Source organism: Aricia agestis, chromosome 19 (assembly GCF_905147365.1).
Source record: "Aricia agestis chromosome 19, ilAriAges1.1, whole genome shotgun sequence".
In the NCBI taxonomy this organism is placed as follows: domain Eukaryota; kingdom Metazoa; phylum Arthropoda; class Insecta; order Lepidoptera; family Lycaenidae; genus Aricia; species Aricia agestis.
In genome coordinates, this window is record NC_056424.1 from 2928659 (window position 1) to 2956007 (window position 27349).

Below are 27349 nucleotides of genomic sequence, written 5' to 3' on the forward strand. Positions count from 1 at the left end.
CCAAGATGCGAACCCTGAGGGACACCAGAAGAGGCGACAAACGGTTCTGAGCGATGGCCGTTGACTATTACAACCTGAACTCTATCCATGAGGTACGACCGGAACCACGAAAGCAGGGGATCTTGAATTCCATAAGCATATAGCTTGGAAATAAGTATTTTGTGATCAACTTTATCGAATGCACTGCTAAAGTCTGTGTATACTGCGTCTACTTGGTTTTGATTGTCCAGAAGCTTAGATTCGTCATAGATATAATTCAGAAGGTTTGTAACCGTGGAGCGACCGCGACAGAAACCATGCTGATCCTTGGATATATGAATTTGGCGTGGTGGGTTAGTACTGGACAGATCAGGCTTTCGAATAGCTTAGATCCCTGACACACCTGAGACAAACCTTGCAGGTTTATGGTACACTCTCAATTAGACATAAGTTATAATTTGTATTACTTAAATAAATAAATAAATAAATAAATAGAGAATGTGCTCAATATTGATATGGGTCGGTAATTGCTGACATTATTTTTTGAACCCTTTTTATATATGGGAAGTATATTTGCAGACTTCCAAGCGTCTGGAAAATACGATGTTTGTAATGACTTGTTAAATATAATTTTTAATGGTAGAGTTAAATTTTTATATGATTTTTTTATAAAAATAGGTGGTATCCCATCAGGTCCAGCGCCCTTACTATGATCAAGTGATTTAAGCGCCTTGGAAATATCAGTTTCAGATATTTGTATTGTAGAAAGGGAGCTCTGCGCCGATGTTTGCGCGTCAGTCGGTTGTGAGACAGTATTAGACGAAATCGGGGAATACAAAGTGGAAAATTGCTTGGCAAAGAGGTTACATACATCACTTCCAGATTTAGCCACAGAATTGTTCAGTACCATTTCTGAGGGTAAAGAAGATATGGAAGCACGTTTTTCTTTTATATATGACCAGAATTTCTTAGGGTCGCGGGTTATGGCATTTTCAGTTTCTGTTACATATTTTGAGTAACATAATTTTAGCAACGAGTCCACTCTATATTTTGCTAGCTTTAGTTCAAGTCTATCTCTTGGATTTTTATGGATTTTCAGCCGTTTCCTAATTTTTTCTTTTTCTGAGATTAGCCTATTTTGTGAACCATACCGGATATTTTTTATTTTTTGGTCGAGTCTTTGGCATACAAGTATCAATTATTTTGTTGATGATTGTATAAAATGTATTCACCATTTCGTTGACGTGTGTGCAATTCTCTAGTTCGCGACTCCAGTCTATTAAATGCAGCTTGTGATTGACTTCGTAATAGTCACCCTTCCTAAAGTTGTGTGAGGCGAATAATTTCTTATTTAATAACTGATATTCAGGTTCAACAGGGAGTTCGATATCTAATGAAGGATGGTGAGGATCTAGCCTACTAAGTAACTCAGTAGAGTTACTTACCTTGATATGAGGGAAATTTGTCAAAACAAGATCTAGTGTGCGACCATTATGGTTAGGTATACAATTAAACTGTGTAAGATTGTTTAGAGACATGAAGTCAACCAGTGAAAAGCCAAGGCTGTTGTTATAATTAATCGGAGATAAATGGTTTGTGTCATTACCGTCAGGTATCCATTTAATAAAACCCAAGTTAAAATCGCCTAGCACCATGACGTTCCCATTGTAGGATTGTAAATTACAACTAATGTTATCTAATAAAGTGTTCAGAGCATTAGGAGATATAGGAGGAGGTACGTAGAGTATACAAATCAATAAATACTTTTTACCTAACTTAACATTAATCCACAAGTCTTCGAAACCACTTTCGTAGTGTTCAACACGATAAGATTCAAGATCTTTGGATACAGCGAGCAAGACACCTCCCCCAGCCTTCGATGACGAGTCCGTCGTGTGGCGATCTCTTCTATATATATTATATTTATTAGAAAAAAGTTCGCTGTCGAGAATTGTCTGGTCAAGCCAAGTTTCAGTTGCAGCTATTAGTTCGTAATTGCATTGTAGAGTCGCTAGTCTAATATCTTATATCACTGAGTTTTGTCTTCATTCCTCGAAAATTTTGGTAAGTAATAAATGTTGACCATGATGATTTCAGATAAATAACATGTATGTCCGAGATAGGTGGCTTATTGAGAAATTAAATCTAGGGAATTTAAATATTGTTCAAGGAGTCGTAACACTTTATGTTTAGCAGGGGATTGATCGTCCCTTCTCACGTATATTCGACCGTTCCTTATCCAGACGTATTTGATGCCCTTTTCTTTCGCTATTTGTCGAGTCCGAGCATGGAGAGCCTTGTAATATGGAGCAAGATGTTCTGAGACATATACGTATGATTTAGTAGTGCCGTAGCCTAAGTGACTCGTGCTCAGTCTTTCATTAGCCTTGTTTTTGTTAAATTTTTGAACTGATGCTATTATTGAGTCTCTAACTTTGGTATTTCTTAATTTTACTATGATGGTGCGCGGTCTCTTTGTAGAGTCGTCAAGTTTCCTAACACGAGTGCAGGACAAGATGTCAGTTTCCATGATGGGTTGAGAGATAACACTACCGAGTTGATTTACGACGGTGTAGAGATTCTCTGATTTGGATTCTGGGACTCCGTGGATCTCTATGTTGCTTTCACGAGAGTGCTGCTCTATAGGTTAATCCTAGACGATAACGACTCAACAGTCTTCGAGAGGGTTGAATTTTCTTTTTTTAATTGTTTAATCTGTTGGTCTGACTCTTTTAGATTAGATTGAAGGCGGTCATATTCGGCATTGAGGTACTCTACTGATTCTTTGAGATTTTAATTTCTTAAGCTCGGATTTAATTACTTCGTATGGGTATGGCGACGGAGGGCAGGTCAAGACATGATTATTGGCTCTGTGTAAACTATACTTAAAAGTCCGACTTTCCCGTCGGTGAATGAAGAGAAATACGGGCATCCACTACTTACTTCCATCTTCCCATGGGCGTACCCCCCCCCCCCTGCATCATGTTGACGTCCCTATTTATTCTTTATAAACACCTAGCTTATGAAAAATCTGATTTGCCCCCCCCTGGCCCAGAACCTGGGTAATTTGCCCCCCCTGGCACCAAGACCTGGGTAATTTGCCCCCCCCCCCCCCCTGGCCCAGAACCTGGGTACGCCCATGATAACACCTACCGAGAACACTGTCTCGCCACTCAACTCAGTAGGTGTAATTAGGCCTTAAGGCCTTAAATTGGTATCAGCCATAAAGTTAATATACCTAGCGGAATAGAGCAACAATCTCGAGCTGTCAAACGAAACGGAAATTGGTTTTCATCTGTGTGCAAAATATGTGTACGTATAGGTACACTTACACAAGAATGATTGAACATGAATTCTATGAGATTAAATTGTCAACGTACGGCACGTGCCGATTGGACGTCAAAAAAAAAGAGTGCTGCTGTCATGTATCACACGTCTCTTTTTACCACGCAGTGTTACTGATAGTGACATCTCTCTTGCTCAGGCCTTTATTTCTCTATTCCGCTAGGTATATTAACCGATTCAATGCGGCACACCTTTTTGAAGACTTTCAGTCGTGGCGGCATACAATTTTCCCGTGACACGTGAGCCGTGTCATACGCCATAGGAGTAGATGACACGGCTACCGTGTCATCCGCCACGTTCAAAAAGCTTTATGGTTTTTTTTTTGGTTTTTACGCTTGTATAAACTTAATTTATTTAATTGAACCCAAACTATTGTTGTTGACAGAAGGCTACGTTGTTTTAAGTTGATTTCGAGTAGTTTTACTAAGTGTAAACCTGAAAATGGCAGGTAAGCGATTTTTTTATTCAGATGTTGCAAACCTTTTGTAGCTTTCAAAGTTAGAAAAATTAGTACCTACCTATATTAAATAGATCTGGGTTTCCAAAGTAAATTATACGTTCGTAGATAAATTTAAAGAAGTTCGTAGTTAATATTTTTTATCCGACTTCCAAAAAGAGGAGGTTATACGTTTGGCTGTGGATATTTTTTTGTGTGTCCAACGATTACTCCGCTGTTTGTGAACGGATTTTCAAAATTTTTCTTTGGTTGTATAGGGTATTTGTTCCGATTGATCCGGTTCCGAGTTGGTACCATGTTCACAAAAGTGGTGATCTGATGATGGGAACCATGAAGACTCCCAATATTACTTCTTTATTTTCTTAAAAGTTTATTATTAAAAAGCCCGGCTGCACATTATCCGAATTTATTATCAGAAAAGTCGGACGCTCATACATTTTGAATTTTTGACACGTCAGAATTCTGATAGTATGCGGGGTCCACAACAAAATGTATGAACAGAGTACGTTCCGGCGGGCGTCCGAATTTTAGTGATCAGAAATTTTGGATAATGTACGGTGGGCTAAAAAAGGAGACAGCACCTACTTTTTTCAATTCACAGAATATTCAGAGAGGAAGTCTATAAGCTTGTTTTACGTAGAAAATTTAGATGGTTTTGTTCGGAGCAGAACCTTCTAAAGTGTAATTTGAGGAAGATACAATCAATACATCTTCCCATGGGCGTACCCCCCCCCCCCCCCCCTGCATCATGTTGACGTCCCTACTAAGTATATTATCTAGTACTTTTATCTATAAAAAGAGTGAAATTATTATTTTTAACAAAAAATTGAAACCGACTTCCAAGGTAAAAACAATAATAATATGAACTAAAAAGTATTAAATAACTATTACTCTATAATAGTGCCTTTTTCAGAATTCGTCTTTTGGGACTGGTACCGACTTCAAAGTAATGAAGACTGTAGTATGTACAGAAATAGTTGAGATTTAGACGAATTCTGAAAAAGGCACTATTATAGAGTAATAGTTATTTAATACTTTTTAGTTCATATTATTATTGTTTTTACCTTGGAAGTCGGTTTAAATTTTTTGTTAAAAATAATAATTTCACTCTTTTTAGCTATCTACAAGATAAGGCTTTATGCGTAAATAACCACTACGAATGTTAACTATTCACATTATGTTACTGTAAGCGAAATTGTGGTAAATGCTTGCAGTTATCTAAGCGATACTGCAATTTAAAAACTTTTATCTTTAAAGGTTCAGGAGTTCTGTTCAGTGCCTTTGGACCAAGAGACACCTTCGAATGAACTTTCTCTTATTCGTAACATATGTTTAAGTTACTAGAAACAACATTTTAACCACTATGAGTCTTGATAAATTTCAAGGATTTCCCTGGATTGCTCATAGATCTCATCATCAGCTCACCACTTTCGTAATTATTATACAAAATCAAGATTATACCCTATACAACAACACAAGAATTTTGAAAATCGGTCCACAAACAGCGAAATAATCATCAATAACATTTGCTTTGATGCAAAATATCACGAAAAGCATCAATGATTGGGTCATAATGTGATGACCCATGGCATAATTATGATTTTGATGATGATGATTAAATAAATTGATGTGTTGGCTTATGCTTTCAGTTGTTTAAACAACGCCGAAATCCCTGAACCTGTATCTATAAGGATTCAAAAGTTCTGTTGGTTACCTTCGGATCCAGGGTATAACTTGATGCGAAGTCTTACTTTTTGATAGCATTTACCTCGAATGCTTCAGAAAAAATTGAAATCACTATATGTTTCCATACAAATTTCAAGGAGTCCCCTCGAAACTTTTTTGAACATGGTACCAAATTCGAGTTAAACCCTATACAACACAAAAAGAATTTTGAAAATCGGATCTCAAACGGCTGAGTTATCGTTAAACATACAAAAAAAAAACATACAGCCGAACGTATAACCTCCTCCTTTTTGGAAGTCGGTAAAAATTAAGAAAACGAATTTTTGCTATTTGTTTGCAATACAATATTTTACAACTAAAAATTATTAATTTTTTATTCTTTATAAACACCTAGCTTATGAAAAATCTGATTTTGAGAACTGAGAACCTGGGTAATTTGCCCCCCCTGGCACCAAGACCTGGGTAATTTGCCCCCCCCCCCCCCCCTGGCCCAGAACCTGGGTACGCCCATGATAACACCTACCGAGAACACTGTCTCGCCACTCAACTCAGTAGGTGTAATTAGGCCTTAAGGCCTTAAATTGGTATCAGCCATAAAGTTAATATACCTAGCGGAATAGAGCAACAATCTCGACCTGTCAAACGAAACGAAAATTATCTATCCGAATTTATTATCAAAAAAAGTCGGACGCTCATACATTTTGAATTTTGACACGTCAGAATTCTGATAGTATGCGGGGTCCACAACAAAATGTATGAACAGAGTACGTTCCGGCGGGCGTCCGAATTTTAGTGATCAGAAATTTTGGATAATGTACGGTGGGCTAAAAAAGGAGACAGCACCTACTTTTTTCAATTCACAGAATATTCAGAGAGGAAGCCTATAAGCTTGTTTTACGTAGAAAATTTAGATGGTTTTGTTCGGAGTGCACCTTTTAAAAAAGGTTGACGGCCCCTACGTTTTTTCAATTCACAGAATATTCAGAGGCGAAGCCTTGGCTTGTTCTACGTGGAAAATTAAGATGATTTTGTTCAGAGTAGAACCTTCTAAAGTGTAATTTGAGGGAGATACAATCGTTTTTCAAATGACACGGCTCCCGTGTCATACGCCACACGTTAAAAACGCGTATGACACGGCTCCCGTGTCATCCGCACTGAATCGGTCTTTATGGTATCAGCACGTATTATTATAGCGTATACACGTACACGTAATAATAATCGGCCAAGTGCGAGTCGGATTCGCGTACGAATGGTTCCGTAGAGCAAAATTAGGCCATAAATTGTTATTGTAGGAATAATAATTTTATTTTGTTTTTAGTACTTGTTATAGCGGCAACAAATATAATCTGTTAGAGTGCGAAAATTTCAAATCTCTAGCTAGTACCGTTCCACAGTGTGATAAAAACCTCGATTTTGTTTCACCGCGTTTTTCTTTCAAAATAGTATAGTTGATAGCTATATAAACATTAGAGTAAAACTCCGAGATCGATATTCTTTGTAGTTATTTTTTTAAAGAGTGTCAAAGTTGGCGTTTTTCCGGGTCAAAAATTTGCATAAAAATTAATTAAAAAAAAACTAATCAAGTAACATTAATTTTGTATATACCAATTGAACAAGCACTTAATACTTTACTTTTTCTCCGAATTTGGTTAACCTACTGTGATCAAGTAGGGAGATATTTATTTATTTAGTAATTTTAGTTTTTTATTTGTTATTTCGCGATTAGATCGAATTAGAAAAAGTTTTAAGCATGAAATGATAGTGTGAGTAATCCTTTATCAATGTTATCAAAAATCACACTCTAATAACCTCTGTGTCAGAAGTTATATCGTATTTAAATTTTTTTTAATAAAAATTCGGATTTTTTGTACCTAAGGTTGTCACTAAAGGTCTCTTGTTTGATTTATCCGGTTGATACGCAAATTCGCAATCGATATCCTATACAAAAAATATCAGGATCACGTTTAGGTAGGTCTAATAATAAAAAATCTAAAAGGTGAAAAAATATGACGTAAATTAATGATTTTATATGCTCAAACAGTATCTAATCAGTAATCACCTTCTGATGTAGTCGGGGAAAATAAAATATCAACTTTAGTGACAACCCTAGGTATAAAAAAATCCGAATTTTTATAAAAAAAAATTGAATTGGATATTACTTCTGACACAGAGGTTATTAGAGTGTGATTTTTGATAACATTGATAAAGGATTACTCACACTATCATTTCATGCTTAAAACTTTTTCTAATTCGATCTAATCGCGAAATAACAAATAAAAAACTAAAATTACTAAATAAATAAATATCTGCCTACTTGATCACAGTAGTTTAACCAAATTCGGAGAAAAAGTCAAGTATTAAGTGCTTGTTTAATTGGTATAAACAAAATTAATGTTACTTGATTAGTTTTTTTTCTATTAATTTTTATGCAAATTTTTTACCCGGAAAAACGCCAACTTTGACACTCTTTAAAAAAATAACTACAAAGAATATCGATCTCGGAGTTTTACTCTGTTTATATAGCTATCAACTATAGTATTTTGAAAGAAAAACGTTGTGAAACAAAATCGAGGTTTTTATCACACTGTGCGTTCTTGAGTTACAGCCTGGAGACAGACAGACGGGCAGACAACAAAGTCTTAGTAATAGGGTCCCGTTTTTACCCTTTGGGTACGGAACCCTAAAAACTACAATATTATAATTTATCGTGCGCATGAGGGAGAGAGACATGTTAGAAAGGCTTATTGCTGCAGGGATAGGTGTGCAAATTAAAAATGTATTTTTTAAATGTAATGTTTTTTTAATTTGAATAATTCACTATATAAACATGCACAAAAATTGCGGTAAAACGCCGCGGTGGCTTGTGAAAGCTCCCTTACTGACATTTGGACAGCTTGAAGGGAGGGATATGCGCAGCATCCTTACTTCTGCGCTAAGTAATTGTTTTTACATTATGCATGCCCCCAAAGGATTTCTATAGAAAATAAACAATGTTACAGATATAGAAAAGAAATCTGTCATTTTGTCCTTGAAATCTGGCAGTCTCTTCATTCTTTTGCTTTTCATTTATATTTCCATTATTTATATACAGACGACCCAATGTCGAAAATTGCTTATCACAAATCATGAAGAATCATCATCAAAGTCCACTTGCAGTTTGTTTGATTTGGCTTGATGGAAGACTCGGAACCAATCTGACATGGGGTGTATGGCTCTCTTCACGGCCCAGGTATGAAGAGTTTTAGCAATGTCATCACTCTTTAACTGTATCGTTATTTTCATCTTCTTATTCAATCTGAAAATAATAATGTTAAAGATTAAAAAATATGTCAATGCAAAAAACTATTTGATCGTGGTTTATACGTTTAGAAAATTAACTGCCGCAATCAGTCGAACATTAATAATTACTTCTTCTTCTTTTTTTAAAAATGGCCGACTTACTTAAATGTAATTAATTCAAAATTTTGACATAAGCCCCATACATTATCTGTCAAACTCTTCATTAAATTGAAGGTTAATCGTAATTAATTGTCTCTGAGTACGGCGGTAAGTTCAGGGGCGTGACGTGTCGCGTCGCTCCGTTGCAGCGTCGTGTCGCTTACGAGGGCTGCTATTTATGTATCCGGAATTAAAAAAAGAAACAAACATATATCATTTAATATGGTTTTATTGCTTTTCAAAATATTCGCCGCGATGATCGACACACTTTTGCATACGCTGGAACCAATTTTCATAGCACTTTTTCCATTCTGATTGAGGTATCTCCAAAACGTGCATTTTGAACGCATCAACAGCCTCTTCGCGGCTCGAAAAACGTTGACCACGTAATTTGTTCTTCGCGTATGGAAATAAAAAGAAATCGTTAGGTGCCAAATCAGGGCTGTACGGCGGATGATCAGTCAATTCGATCTTTTGACCCTCCAAAAACTGAGTTGTTTCAGCTGAGGTGTGACAGCTAGCATTGTCGTGATGTAATATGATTCTGCGTTGTCGGTTGTCCTTTCTTATTTCTTCAAAGACTTCTGGTAAACAAATGGTCGTATACCATTCAGAATTAACCGTTTTACGATTCTCTAATGGCACTGTAGCCACATGTCCATTAATTCCAAAAAAACAGGCGACCATTTGCTTCAAAGTACTTTTTGCACGAGTAACTTGTTGGTTTCGGCTCATCTTGGAACACCCACACCGTTGACTGTTGTTTAGTTTCGGGGTCATATGCATAGATCCAAGATTCATCACCTGTGTAGATATTATAAACGGCTTTTGACGTACCACGGTTGTATTTTTTTATCATTTTTTTGCACCAATCGACACGAGCCCGTTTTTGATCGATTGTCAAGTTGTGCGGAATCCAACGCGAACATATTTTTTTTACAGCCAAATGTTCGTGTAATATCTTATGTATGCTCGTCATACTTATGCCTAAGGACGCCTCTATCTCGCGATATGTAACATGACGATCACGCATTATTAGTTCCCGCACAGCATCTATATTTTGTGGGACAACAGCTGTTTTTGGGCGACCTTCTTTATTTTCATCCGTGAGCATAGACCGCCCACGATTAAACTCACTGTACCAGTGATAAACAGTGGTTTTTGATGGTGCTTCATCTCCAAAAGTTGCGGTGAGTTGAATAAAGCACTGTTGTTGATTTAGCCCACGCCGAAAATCGTAGTAAATCATTGCACGAAAATGTTCACGCGTTAAATCCATGGCAAATGAAGACACACAATTTTCAAAATGACGCCACAATGGAAAAATAATTGACAGCCACATGAAATAAAATGTATTCTTCAACCAAAGAGTTCTATTTTCAAATGTTGTAATTACTTTTTAAATATTGTTCTTGTAAGTGGCCAGTTCCGGATACATAAATAGCAGCCCTCGTAGTGCGATCTCTCCCACAGGGTTTGAATACACTAAGCGAGTACACGGGCGAGACAGTGATTTTGGCCAATTCGATTGACCGAGAGCACTGTCTCTGTGTAACAAGCGAATACCAATGCTGCGAGTGTCCATGGGCGACGGTTGTTGATTTCCATCATTTTTCCATCAGTTGAACCCGTTTGCTTGTTTGTCCCCTTAATTTATATTTAAAAAAAAAAACAAGGCATAAATCACTACCCACATGTCGGGATTGAAGAACTTTTTGTTGGCAGTGACGGCGAGTTTGGTGAGTTGCGGCGGGTCGGGGCCGAGCGCGGCCGCCGCGTACCGGTCCGCGGCAGCGCGACCAGTAAAGTCTATACCTGTAACAGATTAGGTTGGTTTTAGTACAGCTTGTAGATGTTATCAACTGGGTGCTATAGGTAAACGCTGAGAGGAGTTAAGGTGGTTTTTCGATCCCCGCGGCAAGTGACCGCAAGCGCCTAAATTAGGGAACATGCAAATATAATATTTATGAAAATTTTGCTATTAAAATGTTAAAAAAATATAAAAGAAGGGCCACTGCAAGGTTAATATTTTATAATTGTTTTTTTTTTCACAAAAATTACGAATTAAAAGTAACTTGACGGACGGAACAGATTTCACAACACCAATCAGCGTTCAGTGACGTCACATCTGCTATCCCCGCGATCCATTCAGCGGCAAAAACGATCAAAACGCTCAAAATGCCTCCTATTTTGAGCGTTTTGATCATTTTTAACGCTAAATAGAACGCGGGGCAGGACAGTAGTGACGGCCTACAGACTAGATCCGTTTTGGCGCCAAAATTTAAATTGTAAATTTTAAACCGCATTTTTTGCAGTAAATTTTAGTGTTTTAATTTTTTTATATACATACTTGTGGTCTATTGTACATGGAGTTCTTTAAAATAAACACAAAAATAAGAATATGGCATCTTCCCTATTCAAATAATATGCCATTTCATGAACACAATTAAATCCTTCTCCTAAGTCCTAGTTGATATTATATCAATCTTTTTAATCTTTATTGTTTTTAACTATTTCCCACGACCTCTGGCGAGAAGGATAAACTGAAGCTTATCAACCCTGCACTTTAGAAAATAATGTTACAATAAATAAATAAAACTACCTCCTTTAACAGTGCAAGGTCCATCATCAAATTCTGGAAGTTCGGCAAGATGGTCAGGCAATTCTGTGTTCCCACCGTTGATGATTCTTAGCAACGAGTACACATCTCTCCCGTTCAGACCAGCATCCTCAAATTTCTTATAGCCCAAACCTGAAATTTAAGCTATGACTTAAATGATGATAGCATGAACTATTAAGCAGCAAGCAATAGCTTGAACACCAAAACTTAATTTTTATTATTATTTCAGTAACAAAACACAAAACAAACAAGCTGCTAACAAAAATGATGCATCATACAATTTTCAGTTTGTCCAGTATTATTTTTAGCAAATTTACTGTGAATTCTATTATTACTGTCTCAGGTAGCTTATTCCATGTTTAAATAAAAAGTATATTAGGTACATCATTTTTTTAATAAATTCTAGATGATGCTATGGGCAAACCCAGGTAGGGGCAGGGGGGGCAGCTGGCCCTCTGCAGAAGATGAAATAGACGTCAATTTTCCTGGCTAGTGGAAATAAATGTGTTACCCACTCTGCAAAATGAAGTGTTGGAAACAAAATATCTTTTCAGTCAATTTTCATGATTTTTTGTTTCAATATACCAGATCTTCTCAAAACAGGTATGGCTACAATCCTGGATACGCCCATGAATGATGCGCACAGGTTTCATTGTACCAAAATTTGGCTATCACGGTACGGTAAAAACGGTACAGTAATCAATATCAAAAAATGTCCTATGTCTAGGGTATGTTATTCGAATATTCGAATACTCGTTTTATTCGAATATTCGACGATTTTATTACTCGAATATTCGCCAAATTATTTTTCGAATAATTCGAATATTAAAAATATTTTTTATTTTTGTTTAAAATGCTATCAAACATAAAATTAACATGGAATAAGAACATAATTAAGTTTATTTCAGAAAAATAATATTATTTATGAATATTCTACATCTTTAATAATATATATAAATCTGTTTTAGTCTAACTAATGAGTATACGACCATTCATCGTCGCCGTTGACCATGTTTTTAGTTCATTGTTGTTCATGTTCATTATGCCAGAAGGGTGTATATAAAACAAACTCGTTTTTTAAGAAGGTAATAAATGTAAGTGCAATATTGAGATTTTTAAAATATGTAGTTAAAATACAAAAGATATTTTTTTTTATACGCCTTTCTGGCTTGAAGTTTGCGATGTGATCTATTCGACAAGTTGATAAAAATTTGTTATTCAATAGCTTTACCACGGCAGTCCTCGACTGATAATTGAAACAGTTAGTACAGTATCAAAAAATGTCGATGGCTCCTTAATATCATGTTATTGGTGTTATCAAACTTCAAGTTACTAAATTCACCAGCTCTAGGATTGTTTCACCCTCCCCCAGGGCTTCGTTGCAATGTTTTTTCTTTGTTGTGGGGTTGGTTTTATACTAGTGGCCCTTTTTTATAATTTCGAGCCACATTGACACAGGTGAAACCAACTAGGAGAACTAGGTAAATGTGGATCGAAAATATCAAAAAGACGGGTAAGCTGGCTTAGTATTTATGAACAGATATCATAACGTCGAATATCATATTATTATTATTTAATCTCAACTGCTGCCTAGCAAGACTTAAGCATAATCACATGAGAAAAGTAAAAGGTGCAGAGATCGAAAACGGTTTACACTTTACAGCCTTTCTTTTATTGCCTAGCTGTAACCTTAAAATATACATTTTTAAAGTGTTTCACAATAAAAATTAACTATGTCATTTATGAAGATTTATGTTGATAAAAGTAAAAATAAGAATTGCTTACTTTATAGTATTAACAAAATAGGTTATACATGGCTGTACGAAGCTTTTTGTCACTTTTATTCAGAGTTTACAGCATTTTTCAATATTTTTTAATTATTCGAATAACATTCGAATTATTCGAAAAGTTTTGTAAAATATTCGAATTATTCGAATAGTAAATTTGTCGAATAATAACATTCCCTACCTATGTCCTTTCTCTTTCTTCAAATAATAATAATAATCTTTATTTGCAAAAATATGGTCATATAAGATGGTACAATTTTACAGTGTCTCACATATTTTGGTCGATTTTCTCGACATGCAAACATTAAAATATGAACATTGGTCAAGAGTTAGTAACATTAGTTCCATAATAATCATTACATGCATTGTCATAATCATTACACAATTATTAATTGAATTTATAAGTTAAGTCATATATCGTACAGTTAAACATGTCAATTCAAAGTATTTCCATACCAAATTTCATCTAAATTGGTTCAGCCACTTAAGCATACAGAGGTAACAAACAGTCAGACCACACTTTTACATTTAAAATATAAGGAAGTAAGGATTTGAAGGCAGAATTTTGCAAGCGAGACTGAATTACCTAGCAGACAAGGTTTCAGGGAGCTGGAATGTAGCGAGCTGACCAGCGCCACTGCCTCCCCGGGTGGATAGGCCACATACAGCACTGCCCCATCCTTGATCTCCGACACCATCTGTATGCTGATGTATATCAAGTCACCCATCTTGATGGATTGGACCTGTAAATTGTGTAGGAAAAATTAAGAAACCCAAATCTTTAATTTACTGGGCGGGTGATTGCAAGGGGTCATCCAGAAGATCACATGTAAAGGGGGAGGAGTAGTTTGGCGATGTTGTGTGACAAGGGGGTTTAGTTTTGTGAAATCACATCTCAAATGACGTACTTTATAGATGACGTAATGGGGACCCATTGAGAATTTAATTGAATAAAAAGTTATTTTATATAGGGTGGCATAATATTATATATTGGCTGTATGACATCTTTCACTCCAGCACTTTGCAAGAAACAATAATAAAATGGTTGTTCCCTGATCCCTCTCTTAACCCATCAAGCCCCAAGCGACCACATGCGGTTGCGAAACAATTTAATATCTATTATGTCTTGTTTCCCATGATCGAGGGATTAACATACCTCTGGACGCATATTCCGACTAGTTTTGGATGTTCTCAATGCATTTTCAACACGAGCCGGTAGCACCCGCACCAAAGTGTTGACCGGCTCATCTGATATTTGTTCTGATAGCTTAATAACATGCCACGTCCTGCGCTGCGTTACCACCACTGTAAAATGAAGTATATCATATTTGTTTGTGTAGAAATGAAGCTTAAAATAAATATAATAAATGTATTGTAACATTGTAATAATATATATTACAATGTTTTAATTGTTCACAATTTTTAAGCAAACGCCTGCACAAGGTACTAAGTCTTTACTTACAATGTTTGTATATTAATTACTTAGTTTGCAAATAAAATCTTTGAATCTATAAATATAATATGTGCTCAGAGATTCTCAAAATCTGTCTAATGTGTAATGATCATCTTTTGTCTTAAGACATAATCCTAAAGTAGTTAGGACTGGCATCAAAACTTTTACCTAATTAACACAAAGTATACTAACTTTTTAATCTCAATTTTGATACAATTTCAATGATTTCCTCATTGGGTAGATTTTTGGCATGCCTCGATAGGACCCTGGCGACACTTGCTGGGGTCATAGGCAACCGGGAGTTCCTGACAGCCCGGCTCACATCCCGCCACTGTACTCCGAACTCCGACAACACGAGCCTACAGCATACGCTCAGAGGTATCTTACTGATCAGAGTTTGAAGGTCGCTTATTCCTGAAAAATATCGTACTCGTCTTATTTAAACACGTTTTATGGGTAGAGAACTATAAATGCACAGAAAGTTTAGTTTAAAAGTGCAATGTTGTACTTACTATTTTTAGCCACGAATCGCGACATTTTAGCGTGATAGATTACCAAAATTCAGTATTTTATATAACTTAAATCGTGAATTAGAAATACTTCTGGCTAAAAACTGTATTTTCATAAAATTTAACACATTTCTTATAATAAAATAAAAGCACTGAAAACAACACCAACAACACGAAATTCGATTATTTTTCAAATTGACATTTGACCGTTACAAAATACACAGCTATATAGATTTTTTTAACTTGAACTCAAATGTGACATAGATCTTTATATACCAAAGTCCAAACACAAAAAAAGTCGCTGCAACTTTTTGTTTAGCTCATAGGATATGCGCGCACGGGCAACTTAGTTGCTCGGCGATTTATTTGTCTCTTGATGAAGTCTAGGAGCTAGTATGAAAGTGCGCGCACGTAGCGACGCAACTCTGGGCAACTTTTTCGTTGCCCAGAGCCCGCGACGCAACTGTCTCCTTCCCTATTGGTTTCTATGCAAGTGCGCGCACGGGCAACAAAAAAGTTGCCGATCGGCCAGTTGCCACTCGACTGCCGCTGCGTGAGTTTGTGTGTACTTGCAGCAATGAGTTTCTAAAATACTAGAGTAAATACTAGAGTACTTTCGACACTCATTCTAAAGTAACAAAAAATTTTTTTTGGGTATGCTCCCAATTTCATAAAACTAGTATAAAATTTTCCGAGAGTCAGCTGATCGCTCCATAGTGGATGCACCCAATATTCTATTTTTCGACGCTTTCTTCGGTTATTTATAGCGAGTGCAACGACCACAGCCGTCTCGACCAAATCCATGTTAATTATGTTTAAAGTGCGTTCACACTTAGACGCAACATACTCATTATGAGCATTACCATTGAGTTTTGAATCTAAAATTACCCCCTTGCCTCCTTGTTGACTGGAATTTGCATTCCATTATATTTTACCACCACAGGCGGAGGTAAGCGCATACGGGTAATTAGAACAGCTGTACTTTTATTAACTGAAAGATCTAATCCGTTTGCATCTAACCATATTTTTAGTCTTGCTAGACAGCGCGATAACCGAATAGAGGCTCTTTCAATGGATTGGTCTATGACATAAATTGCTAAGTCATCGGCGTATTGCAAAAGATATAATTCATCATCTACATACTCTATATCTGTTAACGTAAATGATTCCAAATCTGAAGTCTCGCCAATAACTGCTTTTAAGCCACTCTGACATTGGCAACTCACCGAGGCGGCCATTTTTAAAAGAAGAAGAAGAACTGCTTCCTCTAAATCTGATGTATAAATATTGTACAATCAGAAAGCGCGGGAACTCGCAAAGGGCGGACGCGGTATTTTTTCGGAAAATTTTAAAATTATTTTTATATCTATAATTAGTTAATTAAATAGTGTAGTTTTAGTTTTAATTTTCTTAGTTTTTGTATATATTAATTTTATTTGGTAAGTTTTTATTTATATATTTAGTTCATAAGAATATTATGGAGGAGCCCGACCCGGGGGGACCTGGTCCCCCCGTTGGTCATTATGTTACGATATCGAACGATTCGAGCATGGACACCGACACCTCATGCTCTGTTAATACCAGAAAACGTCCAGCGATTCCTAGGAAGCGTTGCAAAAAGTGCCAGAAAAAAATAAAAAAAGACCCGAAAAAGGCCAAGCCTGATATCAATTGCATGTGTCTTAGCGATACCGAAAACCACAATATTCCTAAACAAGACATTATCCTTGAAACTCAACCAAATGTGAATACAACTCAAAAATCCCAGGGCTTAGATTCACGGGTCGGTAGGATGCTGTATAAAGATACAGACTCCTCTCCGTATATTGTCCATATACAAAAGGTACCAAAGTCACCTAATGAAAACATAAACTTTCACCCTATAGTGTTTGGCCATTACTTGAAAACAAATAACATTAAAAATATTGTAGATGGTAGTATTAAGAAAATAGCCAGAAACCGATTATCTGTAGCCTTTTCTTCATATAGTGAAGCCAATAGTTTTATAAGTAACCCTCAATTCAATTCAGAACAATTTAAATCTTTTATTCCATCATTTCAGGTTAGTAGGATAGGATTAGTTAGAGGCATACCTGCTGATTGGTCCGATGATGATGTTATAAATAATATTACTTTACCAATTGGGTGTGGTGAAATACTAAAAATTAGGAGGTTAAAGAAAAAAACAATAGTGAATGGAACTGCTCAATTTATTAACACCGAATCTGTGGTAATAACATTTGACGGACAGACGCTACCAAAGAGAGTCTTCATGTGCTATAATGCACTTCCTGTAGACTTATATATATTCCCTACAATACAGTGCTTCAATTGCTGTAGATACGGACATGTGAAAAACCAATGTCGGTCAACACCTAGATGTTTTAGGTGTGGCCAAGGGCATGCTGGTGATAGTTGCTCAGTTGAAGAGGAGTCTATTTACTGTTGTATTTGCCACGGTTCGCACATTGCAACTGATAAAAAATGCCCAGAATTCCAACGCCAAAAATCAATTAAGGAGTCAATGGCTCACAATTGTCTATCCTACTCAGAAGCTTCTAAGTTACATCCTCCCATTTCAAAATTATATTCTGACGTGTTAATATCATCTACTTCTTCATCATCATCACCTGTAAATACACAAAAATCATTTTTCAACAACAATAATAATAAACAGAATTTGAATTTAATGCAACGGTCATATAAAAAAACTGTTTTCAAACAACCAAAATTGCCACAGAAACAACAAAATGGGTATGACAGACAAACACATAATAGCTTAATAAAAGATTATAATCCTCCATTAGGAGATAATGGATCTGCATATCCAGCTCCCGGTATCAACATGGATTCAATACAAGAAACAATTTTAGCATTAAACAAACTGATTACATCATTATCATCTTTATCACCGTCCAACGCTGCCATATTCACCACTGAATCACAAATTAATACCACTTCCAACAATGGACAACGTAGTCCAGTGGAATTGCCGCAGTGTGGTTAGTAAAAAACACGAAATTATTTTTTTAATTAATAAATACAAACCTATTGTTCTTTCCTTACAAGAGACATGGCTCAAGCCGGAATCACTTTTCAGGATTTCTGGCTACACTTGTCTCAGGGAAGACAGATCAGATGGGTATGGTGGTACAGCCATGCTCATCAAACACCATCAATCATTTCATCACATTCCTCTTCCATCACATCACTCTGATTTTTCAATCATTGCTGCATCTGTAAATAACATAAGTTTTGTTTCACTGTATATACCTCATCCTTCATATTACATCTTCTCTGAAATAAAAAGTATTATTAGCCAATTACCACAACCAGTAGTAATTCTAGGAGACTTCAATGCACAGCATCAGTCATGGGGGAGTCACAAAGACAATCAATGGGGTTACGAAGTTTTAGATTTAATAGATTATAATAAACTGTGTATTCTCAATTCCGGCCAACCTACTCGGCGCACTGCTCCTCATGAAGGTTGTAGTGCACCAGATTTGTCAATATGTTCACCAAATCTATCATCTGTTTTTCATTGGAATGTGTTACAGTCAAGTCATGGAAGTGATCACTTTCCTATAATTCTATCATTTCCAGGTAAAGATAAAAGTAAATCGAATCAGTCTGAATCAATAAAGTATCATATTAACAATAATTCTAACTGGGATAAATTTCAAACTTCACTCAGGAATCAGTTATCTTTTCTTCCTGAAATATCATCAGAAAATGAGTCACTATGTGCTGAGGCTTTGACTGCAGCATTTATAAAAGCTGCTGATGAATCATTTCCAAAAAAAAATACTTCACGTCATCATACACCATCTCCACCTTGGTGGGATCAAGAATGCACAGTTGCCATTAAGAATAGGAAAGAGATTGAAAAACAATATAATACAAATCCAAACATAGCCAACTATCAGCTATATCTTGATTGCGTTAAGGATACTAAGAAATTATTCAGGAAAAAGAAGTTACTTAGTTGGAGAAATTTTTGCTTATCATTAAATCCAGGTATTCATCCTACTATAGTATGGAAAAACATAAGACGGTATAGATCTGCATTCACTACCCCATCTCATCCTATATCTGACTCTTTAGCTTCTGAGTTTCTAGATAATTTAGCTCCTCCCACTATTTCTATTGAACCTCCTCCTCCTTTACAAAATGTAAATTTTGAAGACCTAAATTCGCTTTTTACAAAAGAAGAGTTAAAAGGGGTAGTACAAAACTTAAAAGATTCTTCTCCCGGATTAGATGGCATTCCATATTCTTTCTTTCAACATGCTGATGAGGAAATTTTACAATACTACCTCAAGTTAATAAACCAAATTTTAATAACTGGTAATTTACCCACTTCATGGAGAAAACAAAAAGTTATTCCAGTACCAAAACCCAACAAACCCCCATCTTTGGCTACATCATATCGCCCCATTGTTCTATCCTCTGTTTTATTAAAGATTGCGGAACATTTAGCGAAAAACAGACTAGAATGGTTTGTAGAAAAACATAACCTCCTTTCCAATACACAGTTTGGATTCCGCAAAGGTAGAGGTACCATAGATAATATTGCCATATTAACCACAGATATACGCACAGCATTCACAGAAAATAAATCTGTTGTTGCATCTTTTTTGGATATAAATTCTGCATATGATAATATTATTATAAGTATCCTAAAGGAAAAGTTAATTCAATTTGGTTTGCCTTTAATTTTAGTAAATTTCATTATTAATATTTTAATAGAAAGAATAATAATTTTAAATAACTCTTTGGAAACTAGAACTGTTCGAAAAGGCATTCCTCAGGGGTCAGTCTTAAGTCCACTACTTTACGATATATACACATCCGACTTAGAAAATTGTCTAGATTTAAGTATCATAAAATTACTTCAATATGCAGATGACAAGGCTATTTATGTAATCAATAGTTCGATAAATATTGCATGTAGAGATCTTATTAGCGCTCTGAAACAGTTAAAATCTTGGATGGACAAGCATGGCTTAGACTTGTCCATCAATAAAAGTTCCGTCGTCTTATTTACCCGTATGCGTATGCCTCCTCCTATTACTATTATTTATGATGGAGTGCCAATTCCCGTTAAAGACAAAGTCAAATTTTTAGGGCTATATTTAGATGGAAAATTAAATGGCAACGCACACATCGATTACATCTGTTCCAAATGTGAGCGGCTTCTAAATATGTTAAGGTGTTTATCTGGTGTCTGGTGGGGATCACATCCATTTACTATGAAATTAATTTATAATGCAATAATTAGGAGTGTCCTAGATTATGGCACTTTTCTTTTGGAGCCGTGTAGCGTAACTGGTTTACAAAAAATGGACAAAATACAAGCGAAAGCCTTGCGTATAATCTGCGGAGCTATGAGATCATCTCCAATAAACGCACTTCAGTTGGAATGTTGCGAACCTCCTCTTCAACTCCGTCGACAATATCTGGCGGATAAATATTTTGTTCGTTGTTATCAATTTAAAAATCATCCCTTAATTCCAAAACTTAGAACTTTATTTCAACTGTGTCATAGTAATAATAAATACTGGCATCATAAATCTCATCCCTTACTTCTTACTAGTTATCGTAAATTCTTAGTAATTGACGCCCCCACTTTTCGTTCTCAAACTTTTCCATTATTTGATTCAGTATATGAAGCTCTAACGCTTGTGCCAGATATTAGACTTGACATTGGCATTCAAAAAACAGATACATATTTTGCTAACAATATATTTAAGTACATCACGAATAACAATTGGCAGGGTTACCACCACATGTATACAGATGCATCTAAGGATACTACAGATAGTTGTGTTGGAGTTGGTGTCTACCATTTACAATATAATATTATACAAAAAGTAAAGTTTCCGCCTGAAACATCTGTTTTTACAGGAGAGTGTTACGGCCTTTTTAAGGCTGTTGAGTATATTTTACTTGGCAGGCTTAAAGAGACTCTAATATTCACAGATTCTTTAAGCTCTCTACAATCCCTGATTAAATTTCCTTTTAAATCAAAAAATTGTTATCCAATTATTGTCCAAGTTAGAAACCTTCTATATCAATGTAAACTTCAAGGCTTTTCAATAACATTTATATGGATACCGAGCCATTGCGGTATTGTTGGCAATGAAATTGCCGACAAATTGGCAAAAGAGGCTGTTTTCAGTGGTGATTTGTTCCCTTTTAATAATTATGCGCATGATTTGGCTGCTCTGGCACGGAGTTCCCTATTGAAATCTTGGAATAAGTCGTGGGCCTTGAGTAGTCAAACAAAAGCTATACAGTATCGTAAAATTCAACCAGAGATCCCTACTAAGCCCTGGTTTTCTAAAATATTCCTCTCTAAAAATATAACAACATCAATTATTCGGATGAGACTGGGTCATATGTGCATTCCAACGCATCTTAGGAAAATTGGCGTTAAAGATGATGATTTATGTGACTGTGGAGAAGTAGGTGACTTAAACCACATTATCCTATCGTGTTCCCTCCATGATCATTCCCAACTGTATAATAAACTGTCTTTAATCCCTATTCCATTTCCTACTTCTGTAAATATACTACTTGCTTCCAATGATAAATATGTATATAATTGTATATCTAATTACTTATCATTAAATAATATTAATATTTAGAATAAGTTATATGTCATTTAGTTTATTGTAGAATTTAATTATTTACCACACTGTTTTAATTAACTTTCTTCCAAATTCCGTTTCCTTTTATTCCTTCCGCCGTTCCTTACCTTTTTACCCTGTCTGTGGCACAATACGCATCCTTTGTGTCAAGTTGCCAAAATAGAAGAAAAAAAAAAAAAAAATATTGTACAAAGGTGGACTTATTACTGAGCCTTGGGGAAGCCCTTTATCTACAACCCGCAATTCCGTTAACGTTTCATTTTGCAAAGGCAGAGCAATAAATCTTTCGAGTAATATATTTATGATAAAATTACTTAATGTTATGGGAACACCTAATCAATGTAGCTTTTGTCGGAGTATATCTATTCTTACGTTATCATAATATGCTGCATTTACATCTAAAAAAGCCGCTAAAACAGATTTGTTTTCTGTAAAAGCGATACGAACATCTGTGGTAAGAAGTGCGATATTGCCTATAGTCCCTTTTCCTTTGCGGAATCCATATTGACTTTTTGATAGGAGGTTATTTTTTTCGATATACCATTCTAAACGATTCATAATAAGATGCTCTGAAATTTTTAGTAACACTGTTGATAGAACTATGGGACGATAGGAGGAAGCAGAAGAGGGAGATTTACCGGGTTTTAAAATGGGAATAACCTTCTGGGTTTTCCATGAATCTGGGATATTGCCTGTCAACACCATACAATTAACTAAATCCAAATCCAAATAACATACGATTTAAATATTTTATTGTAACTAACAAAACTAACACTACCACTAACACTACTAACTTAGTCTAAGAAAAATTGTTACTAACTTAATAACTAATACTTAAGGATGTGTTGTCCGAAATAAATGATTATTATTATTATTATTATTAAATAATAAATTGCAAATACCGAAAGGGCATAAAAACGATTGACGACTTTTGACGACCTGTCAAATAAAAGTTGTTGCAATTTTCATTAGACTGCCTCTCTCTTTTCATCTTGTTATAATTCCATAAAGGATTTTCTTCTCTCTCGCACTCTTTGTTGGTCTTTAGCATTATAGGTTTATGCGAAAACCGGGTTGGGTGGGAGTTCCTACTAATATCTTTTACAGGGAGTCGTTTTCTATCCTAATTCGGCTCCGGTGGAATGAAGTACTTTGTGAAATTAATAAAAAGCAATGTATATAAAGTAAATCATATATTGGTTTTCTTTAGACAAACAACAGAACACTAAAAAACTGACAAGGTGTCAAATATCAAAAACATAGGAAATAAACATCTTCTAAAATCTGAACGGCCAACACCATCTTACACTAAAGAGGTTTACCTCAACACCTTCTCTAGATGTGCTGGCCAAGACAGTTCGCCAGATGTTTAAACCGAGTCCTAGCAAGAGGCTTTGTAAAAATATCTGCCAGCTGCAGCTCAGTGCTGATCCTCTTCACAGTTATAGTTCCATTCGCCACTAGCTCTCGTACAAAAAAGTGCCGAATGCGTATGTGCTTTGTCCTTCTGTGAAACTCAGGGTTCTCAGCAAGACGTACAGCTGCCTCGTTGTCTACATACAGTACAGGTAGGCCTTCCGTCTTTACCAAACTACCAATAAGACGAGTTAGCCAAATGCTTTCTCTTGCTGCTTCACTGGCAGCGACTATCTCGGCTTCTGTGGTAGATATTGCAACGCTTTGTTGCCTCTGGCTGAGCCACGATACTGCTCCACCAGCATATAGGCATAGAACTCCAGAAGTGGATCTTCCTGTCGCAATATCTCCGCCGTGGTCGGCGTCACTATAACATTCTATGTTACCTCTTTTAAAATTCCTTTTATAAAGTATTCCCAAATCGGGTGCATACTGCAGATAGCGTAGAATGCGCTTCAACTTTACGCAGTCTGTTGGAGTGGGATTTACAAGTTTTCTGGAGACCACACTCACAGCGTATGCGATATCGGGTCTAGTGCCAACCATCAGATATGCGAGTGCACCAACCACTTGCCTGTAGTTCCTGATAAAAAAGTCGTCGTCCTTCTCTGGTTTCTGAACTACTTCTTCTTTAACAATCGGAGTGGATACCGGCCTGCATTCTTGCATTCCAAACCGTTTCAAAATTTTCTTAACATAAGCTGTCTGGTGGATTCTTATATCACCACCTTCTCTGGTTTCTATCTCTATTCCCAGGAAATACGAGATTGCCTTCGTTGTAATTTTGAACCTCTCTTTTAGTTTTTCAAGGAACTTCTCAATTACACATTCACTTGTACCAGCGACCAGCCCGTCATCGACATAGAGAGCCACTATCAGCTTTTCGTATCCAATGTCTCTTTTGAAGAGGCATGGATCTGCCTTTGTGGCTTTGAAGTCAGTGGACTTCAAAGCCACTTTCCTTGAAGAAATCCAGAATAGTCCTGTTCCAACAACGAGGAGCTTGCTTCAGACCGTATAAACTTTTCTTTAGCAGGCAGACTCGACCCGTCCCGTCATCATACCCTTCTGGCTGCTTCATATATATTTCTTCGTCTGATAGAGATCCGTAAAGAAAAGCTGTTGAAACATCGAACTGACTTAGTTTCATGCCTTCACTAGCTGCAATACTCAATACCGCTCGGACTGTTGCCATCTTGGCTACAGGGCTAAAAGTCTGGTCGTAGTCTTCTCCCTTTCTTTGTCGAAAGCCTTTTACTACTAGTCGAGCTTTGTACTTGTTGACTGTACCATCAGGGTTTTGCTTTACCTTATAAACCCATTTGCATGGAATAGCTTTCCGGTTCTTGGGTAACCTGTCTAGAATCCATGTCTTATTCTCTTTCAGGGATTCAATCTCGCTTTCCATAGCTTTAATCCACAACTCCTTATCAGGGCAGGCTATTGCTTCCTTGTACGTGTTAGGCTCTACATAGGAATCTGTACCGACATATGATACGAAATCATTGAATTTACCAGGGCGTCTGAGGAGAGAGCGGTCTCTTAAGCGCATCTCATGTCTTGCTAACTCCTCAATGATCTCCCCTTCATTTTCATCATTGACTCGTTCTTCATCTCTTTCCTCATTCTCCCCCCCTAATTCGATAGATTCATCTTCATCTGGCATCTCTGGAAGTACATTTTCTAATTCCACCTCATCACTGGCAACAGGGGCTTCAACAGCGTCTTGGCTTTCTTCCTGGGCTATGTCTCTGTGCCACTCAACCAGTACGTCCTCATTCACATCAGTATTAGAGGTAGATTTCCTTCTAACATATAAAGGAACTTCCAGGTCAGTCAAATCTTTCTCCACTTGTGAACCATCGGAGTCAATTTTTGATTCTATGGGTCTTTCATCGAATGTCACATCTCGAGATCGTACCAGAGAGTTTGATTCCTTGTTCCAAAGTCTGTACCCATCGTCGTTGTCATAGCCAATAAAGATGCACTTTTGTGCCTTCTTCTGCATTTTCTTCCTTTTTTGTTTGGGAATATGCACGTAGCACGTACAACCGACGATCCTCAAATGTTTAATTTGTGGTTTCTTACCAAACCACAGCTCGAATGGGGATTTATCTTCCACAGAAGTTGGGCCTGTTCTGTTCAAAATGTAAACCGCAGTCTTCACCAACTCAGCCCATAAAACTTGAGGAAGTTCTTCATGTGCATACATCATTGCTCTAACCATTTCCACGATTGTGCGGTTTTCCCTTTCACTAATGCCATTCTGTTCAGGCGTGTAAGGCATAACCAACCGTTGGTGTATTCCGTACTTGTCCAATTCTTTACGTACTTTTTCATTATCGAATTCGCCTCCGTTATCACTCAGAAATTCCTTAATTCGGTGACCTGCTGCCTTCGCATCTGCTAACATCAGACTTAGTAACTCAGGTACTTCCGATTTATTTTTCATGATGTACACGTAACGGTACTTGGAGAATTCGTCTTTGAATAATACGAAATACCGAGACTTCGAACAACTTGGTGGGAATGGACCACATACATCAGAGTGAATGCGTTCTCCTGGACTGACAGCTTTTTCTCGGACACCAAACTTCTTCCTATGTGTCTTTCCAAAAATGCATCCTTCGCATAGACTCCCACTGTCCTTTGCCTTTACATCAAGTTCTCGTTCTATTACTCGCTTCACATGGCGTTTGTCCTGATGACCCATACGTTCGTGGTAAAGCTGTAACGTGTCAATTGCATTCAACATCACCATTTTCTTGGGTTGAATCGGTTTACAGTTCAGTTTGTATAAACCGCCATGTTTTTGTCTACTTCCAGTCACGCACAATTCTCCTTTAATGCTAAATGAGCAAGTAGTGCCTTGTGACGTAAACAAACTTTCCGTGTTTACCTATATCATGTGCTGAGAGCACCGAAAAAAGATTCTTCGTGACTTTCGGAACTAGCCACACGTCATTCATTAAGAATGTTCTTTTCTTTGTCTGCATAAGAATCGAACCCTTTCCTAGCGCATCTACCACTTTCCCATCAGCAGTGGTTACCATGTGTGGTTCTTGGAAACGCTCGAAATCCTGGAACCAGTCACTTCTCATTGTAACGTGATGTGTGGCGCCATTGTCAACGTACCACTCATCCCGATCCGTGTTACAATCAATGACGTTGACCAGCACAGCCATCATGTTGGTCATTCCTGCTTCTCCGCGCCGTTCCTTTTTAGGACAGTCCTTCTTGAAGTGCCCTGCAACTTCACCACAACCATGACACTTAAACGCTTTGGGTTTTTTCTTTATAGACCTTCGCGTACGGTCAACAACCAAAGCTTCACCAGTGGATCTTGACACGCATCCAGTATCTTCCTTGGAGGTTGTCGTCAAGGCCCTTTCATGGGCACAAAGCTGACTGGTCAGATTGTCTATAGTTCTGTCCTTCTTTGACATCATTAACCAACTCGACTTGAAGGAAAAATATCCTTCCGGCAATGTATCCAAAATCTTGCATATAAGTAGTATTTCTGGCAGCTCCTTCCCATCATCAGCCTTAACTAGCTCTTGATTTAGATTATGCCACAAATTCTTCGCTTTGGATATATGAGTCGCAATGTCGTCTGAGATGTCCATCTTTAACTGAAATAGGCTCGTACAGGCGTGATACAGACGGTCATCATTCACGCCGTCATATAGCCGATGTAGTTCATCCCAGACATCACTTGGACTTGAAAACCTGATCACCTTATCTAATGCTTCATCGGAAATATTGTTCGTAATCAATAAAAGAGCCGTACTTTCTAGTTTCAAGTACTCTCCTAAATTCTTCTTGTATTCGGCCATTGCCGCTGCAGCAGTAGCATCGCCACTGTTGATTGCTGGCTTCTCTGGCTTACTAAATTTACGATTCACAATATCGATAAGCCCATCCATACCTCTCAGTAGTGCAGTCATCCTGTATCGCCACTGCACCCAGTTAGTGCCATCCGACTTTGAGATTTGCATTTTAC

The 27349-nt window shown here is 36.8% G+C and overlaps 1 protein-coding gene across 2 annotated transcripts; it reads right to left on the reverse strand.

Annotated features, from left to right (window-relative positions):
- Positions 1 to 8252: 8252 nt before the first annotated feature.
- On the reverse strand, positions 8253 to 15468 carry LOC121736630. Of its 2 annotated transcripts, none has more exons than XM_042127958.1 (7): positions 15278 to 15468; positions 14958 to 15179; positions 14469 to 14617; positions 13899 to 14055; positions 11508 to 11657; positions 10600 to 10720; positions 8253 to 8762 (listed from the first exon to the last, which is right to left on the reverse strand). In XM_042127958.1, exons 1-7 carry the CDS (start codon positions 15300 to 15302, stop codon positions 8591 to 8593), a joined length of 996 nt encoding a protein of 331 aa, XP_041983892.1. In that variant the 5' UTR covers positions 15303 to 15468; the 3' UTR covers positions 8253 to 8590. The 2 variants fall into 2 exon arrangements, with proteins under 2 accessions (XP_041983892.1, XP_041983894.1); XM_042127960.1 differs by having other exon boundaries at positions 14958 to 15199.
- Between the last annotated feature and the right edge of the window lie 11881 nt (positions 15469 to 27349).

Coding starts and splice junctions, on each gene's coding strand:
- LOC121736630 (XM_042127958.1), bottom strand. CDS start 15,302: ATGTCGCGATTCGTGGCTAAAAATA. Junction 15,180..15,277: donor GCGATTCGTGGCTAAAAATA/GTAAGTACAACA, acceptor GATATTTTTCAG/GAATAAGCGACCTTCAAACT. Junction 11,658..13,898: donor CCTGAAACCTTGTCTGCTAG/GTAATTCAGTCT, acceptor CTTAAATTTCAG/GTTTGGGCTATAAGAAATTT.